We start from the raw sequence: 7,047 nt of genomic DNA on the forward strand, positions 1-7,047 counted from the left end.
CGGCGTCAACCTCGGAGTCACCATCAGCATCATCAATGTGCTCTTTAGCACTGGTCGATGCTTTTCGTCTTTGAAAAAAATGCTCAAGTGTGAGCTGCTTGCAACCGGTCGCCATTTTCGCTTCCTCAGCCATTCTCCCCTCAACACTCTAGCTCCACCTCACGTCTTCTACTACTGACTCCTACCCGATCTTGTCCAAAAAGAGTCATCGCTGCCATCTAGTGCCCATAAATAGTCATTATACTAACTCGATCTGCTTGATACTTTGAGCTCAGCTGGCCAAGGCTTTCCTCCACCCGTTTCCATTAAAAAACATAGTTAACGTCTTTTAACGTTTTTGGCGGCACTCATTTGGATTTTACTAAATGTTATTAAACGTTTTTGTCAGAGTTAATATGTGCAGCAGTGTTTGCTGACATCTCTACCTCCATGTGTGTGACCTGGTTCTCCGTGTGTTGTGCAACAAAAATATACAGTGGTCCTTCGCTACTTTGCGGTTCACTTATTGCGGGTTTACTCTATCGCGGATTATTTTTTTGTCCATAACACAATTAGTCAATCGCTACATACACTGTATCACCATTGCAAACGAAAGTGCATTGAATTATTTATAACAACATTTCGACGAAAATACGTATTAATATTCACAGTTGTGCATTTCTGCTTGATAATTCAAAGTGGATGGCAGTGGATTGCATTTCTATAGTGCTCCGTGGAGGCGGGCATGTTTGTCGGCGGAAATATTTATGACAACATTTAGACGAAAATAAATATTAATATTCACACACATATGGACAAAGAAAAATAAAACGAAACTTACGGCATTCTTGCTTGATAATTCAACGTGGATGGAAATGGATTGCATTTTAATACTGGTCCATGAAGTTGGACATTTTGCTGTCAAACCGCAAGTACGTTGGCGTAATTATTTATAACATTTCAACAAAAATAAGCGTCAATATTCACACTATATGTATAAAGTAACAAAAAGAAACCTACGACATTCCTGCTTGATAATTCAATATTAAACATAAATAAAATTAGTAATTGTCAATCCAAACAATTAGTAAACCTGTTTTAATGACAAATATTTGTAAACTTATTATTTAACAAAAAAATTTACTACCTCTACTTTGCGGAAATTTACCTATCGCGGACAGGCGTGGAACGTAAAACCCACGAAAAGTAAGAGAACACCGTACAGTGAACCACTGGGTATTATGGTTCACTATTTACTAGGGATGTAACGATATCCAAACATCACAATGCGATATCGCCATATGAAGGTCACGGTACGATAATTATCACGATATTGTGGGGAGGTTGGCGATAAGAAAAAAGGTCACAATATTGTAAAAAAGAAAAAGAAAGTGCTCATACTAAAAAAAACACAATATTGCGCTTTTGTACATTACAGCATTGCATCTGATTAGCCTACAATCTCTAATAACACTTTATATTGAGGCACTTACTTGCTAATACAAACACGCATTGAGTTACTTGAGTTGACTCTGTTCAAAAGCATATTACGTGCCCCTTCAACTGATCATTAGCATGGATTTTAAACATGTAAGGGCCAAGAGATGCCTTGTGAAAATTTAACTGCACTAAAAAACTAGCCACCAGAAGGGTGCTAGAACTGCACAAATGGAAATCAATTTGACTTGTTTAACAGATGTGCTGCTTTTAATATCGTGACATGACGACGACGATATATTGTGGCAGTTTTAATATGGCGATATCACAATATTGCTGTTATCGTTACATCTGTGCTATTTACCAATTCACCAACTTTTTTTTCCTGTGGAACCTCAACCTCTGCTATTCGCTGAAAAAGACACCTATTTGTGGCTGTTAAAAGGCTCGGAATTTTTTATTTTTTTTTCAACTCTCACCATCTGTTCCGCTTTGCAGTCATTCCACAAAACTTTATTTTTGTATTTTTTAGTTTAAAGCAAGGTTCCCCAATTAGCTCTCATTGAGGCCCAAATTATGGTTTACAAGCCGCGGGCCAGATTGTTTGGGAGTTGTTTTTTTTGCATTGGACCAATCAAGCTAAAAGTTAACATTTCACAGATTCAAGTCCATTGTGACAGTGTAGCGACAAAACCATGAAAGCACCTCAAAACACTTTCTGACCTAACTTAATACCTTTAGAATAAAACATACTTTATAGTGTAAGAGACATGAGACAAATCACCTTAAAAGCATTTTACAAGTACCAGTACAAATAACATGATTCAATGATTGCTTTGATAAACTGGCGATGAGATGGCCTCGTAAAAAAATTATATTTTTGTGAATTTCGCAAAGCATGACAGCTCATTTTTATGCCCCCCTGTTAACCTGTGTGTTATGTCAGCCGCCCAAGCGGTCGTATTCACTTTGACTCTCTCAAGCTGGCGATGACGAGCTGTGAGTAAGTTGCTTGCTCAGTTTTTATTGTTTAACCCATTACGGCCTAAAGCGCCTGACAAAACATGCCTCTAAAACCTATGGGTGACTTTTGAGTCTCCTTCGAAAACCTGACGTTTTCCTGGGAATTCAACAATATTAAAAATAATTGATATCTCAGCTCCTGAAGCAGATAGAAACATAATTCCAAAAACATTTTAGAGCTTACACCTGTGGCGTTCATTATTATAAACCTTCAATATATATATTTTTAAAATCAACAAACAAATGTCGCATCTGCAGGTGTATACGCCAAATATATTTACCTTCAACACTGAAGCGCAGTTGTAATAACCTCGGGGGATCGGGGTAATTATTCGTCGTCCATTCCGTTACAAAGTCGTCAAAACTTTCAACATCCTCATTGTCTACAAACATATTTCTTAACAGTATGTCACTGTCGACTTGTTACACGGATTCGAATTCCTCCCACACCGTCGTCAATCGCATCATTTATTTAATAACTCCCGCAAATCTGCGTCAACCATAAACGCTCAAATAAAATTCCAGGATATGCTGAAGCCCACGTCACCCCATCGTGCATATTCTGATGCATTTCATCGGCAAGTACGGTGGCCCTGAAGTGCAAAACGCTAAAACAAAAAACTGACATGACTGCAAATCAAAAAAACACAAAACAAAAAAACTAAAACTAAACAAAAAACACCACAGCAAATCAAAAGTCACACAAATGAAAAGGTAATCACAAACAAAAATCTGAAAACAAAAACAGAAAAAAAACAGAAAAAAGTTCATCACAAACAAATAAAAAACACAAACACCGGAACAAAACAACAAAAAGTAATGGCAAACACAAATACAAAAAACAATATAAAAAAAAAAATGTAATGCAAACAAATAAAAAACACAAAAACCGGAACAAAACAACAAAAAGGTTACCGCAAACACAAAACAACATTTTCCTAACGGAAGTAGTTGGTAGGTGGGGGGAAGGGGAGGGCTGGAGGAACCATACTCACGACTGATTGGACGAGAGGTGCAGCTTGATTGGATGTGCGCACCGGCGTTTGGCGCGAGCGAGTGGGCGAGAGAGCTCTTCCTTTTACACAAGCTAAATATGTGCACCAAACGTCGGTGCGCACATCCTATCTGCCCTCCCCCTTCCCTCACCTACCAACTACTCCCGTTGGGAAAATGTTGCGGTTGTTCGTTTTGTGTTTGCGGTAACATTTTGTTTTGTTTTTTCGTTTTTTTATTTGTTTGCACTACATTTTAATTTTTTATATTGTTTTTTGTTTGCGTTTTTGTTGTTGTTGTTTTTTGCCATTACTTTTTTGTTTTGCGTTTCATATTTTGTGTTTGTATTTTTTGATTTGTAATTGCAATTACTTTTTGTTGTTTTGTTTCAGTTTTTGTGTTTTTTTTAATTTATTTGCAATTCCCTTTTTGCTGTTTTTTTTGTCTTTTTTGTTTTCTGATTTGTGTTTGTGATAACCTTTTCATTTGTGTGACTTTTGATTTGCTGTTCTTTTGTTTTTATTTGGTTTGTGTTTTTTGATTTGCAGTCGTGTCAGTTTTTTGTTTTTGCGTTTTGCACTTCAGGGGCATTGTAGCTAAGAGACCAAGAATTGGTCAAAACACAACAAAATGACATATCCGCTCTCCCGGTTTTAAAGGGAGAGAAGCGCAGTCACGCGCTCCTGGCCGAAATGGGTTAATTGAAGCAGTACACAAAAGCCAAGGACATATAGTAGTATTTAATGCAGAAAAGTCACGCAAAACCTGCCTCATAATTTGATCGATCCTTTAGACATGTTACAGAGTCTGATTGTGTTATAAGCTCAAATCAACATGTTGTGACGCAAGTGAGCAGTGAGCTTTATCATCTTCAGAGTTGCCAAGTGTCCGTATTTTGTTATTGAAGTCACCTGCCTGCCTGGGCTGGACTGGCACAAAAAAATCGGCCCTGGCAATTTACTTAAGCCCACCAATCAGGCTCGACTCCAGATCACATCGCATAGCACAGTGGTTCTCAACCCCAGTCCTCAATTAGCCCCATCCAGCCTGTTTTCCATGTCTCCTTCAGCTAACACAGCTGAGGATCGCTATCAGGCTTCATGCAGAACTTGCTGATTAGCTGATCTTTTGAAACACCTGTGTTGGCTGTTGGAGACAAGGAAAACAGTTTACTCGAGCACCAGGGTTTAGAACCACTGGCCTAACACATAGTTCTGCCAACGATAATGACTTATGTTGGTTCAGTTTGCTGTCTATATTCAAAATGGATTAATGGACTAGTCCCTCTAAATTGTGGGCCTGTCTCTTTGGGTAAAATGGAGGAAAATAGTAATCAAAAAGCAGATGGCCAGTCCAGCCCTGCCTAACTCAGCCACGTTACACCCGGTGCTGCTCGTTCATTAGCAAAGAAGCTATCGGGTAGTGAATAGACGAGTCTTTCACCAAACATCTTGATACTCACCACGATTGTTATTATTCCTATCAGACAGTGTTACACCCGCTATTCGGTGAAATAATTGTTCACTGGTTAAATGGGATGGGAAAAAGCCCAAATAAGCCTGATGATGTCTTTCATTCACTGGCGTGGTTAAGGTCTCAGGACAGAGGTTGTGTATGAACAGTCGTCGTGTGTGTGCGTGCATGTGTGTGTGTGTGTGTGTGTGTGTGTGTGTGTGTTTTAGCATATTTTAGTTGAACTTGTTACCTGTTTCTTTATCTTCCGAATGGCTTTAAATCGGTAGCAGGGGCAGATCTCCGTCTTTGTCACATAAAAATTGCATCTCTGGGGAGCCAGAACATGCTCTCGCCATCCTCCCGTCGGTTTGAACAAAAACCGGCGATGCAACGGCAAAAAACGGTGAATGCAACGGCATTATACAAAAGAGGAGAAAAAACACATACGAGCAGCCATCCAGCAGGGACGCTGTGCGTTGCTGACATATTCGGCGTGGGCGCTGCTGGGCAGATTTTGAGCGGGTAATTTAAAAATCATGAACTATTCTGTTAATATGTTTTAAATGGATGAGCCGTTCATTTTGCCTCGTATATTATATTGTTCAAGAAAACATATTAAAATTTGTCCTAGAATGTCTCTTACACTTTAAGTCTTGAATAATGTTTTATCTGTATATCTTTATTCCCACCCCCTCTGTCACCAGAAAAATGCTGTTTGACACTCCCGATGATGATGCCAATTACAATCCATTGCCCGAGGATCGCCCAGGAGGGTTTGCTTGGGGAGAAGGACCACCAAACCTTGGAGGTTAACTACAATCTGGTGTTGTCAAGTATCTTCCAAAAACGTTCCACCAAGGTGTACTGATGATTGTTTTTGTTTTATTCATGGGTGGATAATGAAAAAAAAAAAAGTAAGGTAAAACAGATCTTGAGAAATCCATGTTTAGTTTTTTCCAAAATGGATTCAAAGTATCCAAACAATTTGCTAAGCCAGTCTCTTTCTCTGAAGAGTCATGTTGTTTTCTCTCATTCGTGGACAATTAAGTTCATGCTTTCAGTTATTTTCACTATATGGGTCTAACTAAGGTGGGAGTCAAAAAGTTGAATTGTTTTCCAAGTCTGTTCAACACAGTAAATTTACAGCTTCTGGATGACTGGTTTCTTGTTTTGTTTGATGCTATCAATTTACTTGCTAGTTTTCATTTGCACAATACTGTACAAATTGTACATTTATGTATGTGATTGTTTTTCTTTTAAATTAAAAATTACTTGCAAGTTGAACGATGCAAAATCTCATTATAACGTCATCTTAATGCTTCATCTACATTAAAATGATATAGACCAGTGCAGTGGTTCTCAACCATGTCTCCCACAGCCAACACAGGTGTTTCAATTGATTAGCTAATCAACAAGCTCTGCATGAAGCCTGATAACGATCCTCAGGTGTGTTGGATTATAGAGACATGGAAAAAAGGCTGGATAGCGGTACTCGAGGACTGGGGTTGAGAACCAGTGGACTAGTGAGTTAACAAATGAAAAAAATACTACAGACCATTGCTAAACCAGCCAACATACACACAGAAATAATCACAGGCAAAGATAGGTTAGCATGTAGTTGGGATGGGGTTTTATTAATGCAATCACTGTATAAACACTGGAACTTTAATTGATATTTATTGATGAAAGTGAACTGATGCTAGGTAAACAAGATGTCACAACATACACAAGGGCTGAGAGAACGAAAACAAATATAAACATTTCTGCAATTTTTCTTTTGTAGATTATCTTTGTTCTAACAATACCTCTTGCCAATAAATTCTGTACTTGGATACACACTTTATTTCATGTTTTAATTTGTAAGGATTGGAACATGTTTTTGAGGGAAGAATAACTTGTTCCCGTGCCAAATCTGTGCTGCCTACACTATGCCGGTATATTTTGCTGTAGCTTAAAGCTGCTCTATGTAGGAAATTGAATTTCAAATGGGCTATATGCCACGGAGGAGGCGGGACTTCCGGGTTTCACACATCAGCTGTGTTTCCGGTTTGCGACGTGTGGGCCGCGTCCTAGTACTTGCGTTTCCGCCTTTGTTCCCCTCGGTTGTGCGTTCCCGTCAACGGGTGCGAGCGTGTAATGTGTCTGTCTCAGTTGTCCGAA

General features: G+C 38.8%; 1 protein-coding gene across 2 annotated transcripts in view; it reads left to right on the plus strand.

The window, feature by feature from the left end:
* The window catches only part of derl2 (derlin 2), a 40,271-nt gene extending 33,546 nt beyond the window's left edge, over nucleotides 1–6,725 (plus strand). For both annotated transcript variants that reach the window (XM_086097199.1, XM_086097200.1), the window contains one exon: nucleotides 5,592–6,725. In XM_086097199.1, coding sequence (XP_085953325.1) covers nucleotides 5,592–5,700 — 109 coding nt within the window. In that variant the 3' untranslated portion in view covers nucleotides 5,701–6,725. The remainder of the gene's footprint in view (nucleotides 1–5,591) is intronic.
* Nucleotides 6,726–7,047: the final 322 nt, after the last annotated feature.

This window comes from Leptonotus elevatus, chromosome 15, assembly GCF_054856555.1.
Source record: "Leptonotus elevatus isolate MCC_2025b chromosome 15, RoL_Lele_1.0, whole genome shotgun sequence".
Taxonomy (NCBI): domain Eukaryota; kingdom Metazoa; phylum Chordata; class Actinopteri; order Syngnathiformes; family Syngnathidae; genus Leptonotus; species Leptonotus elevatus.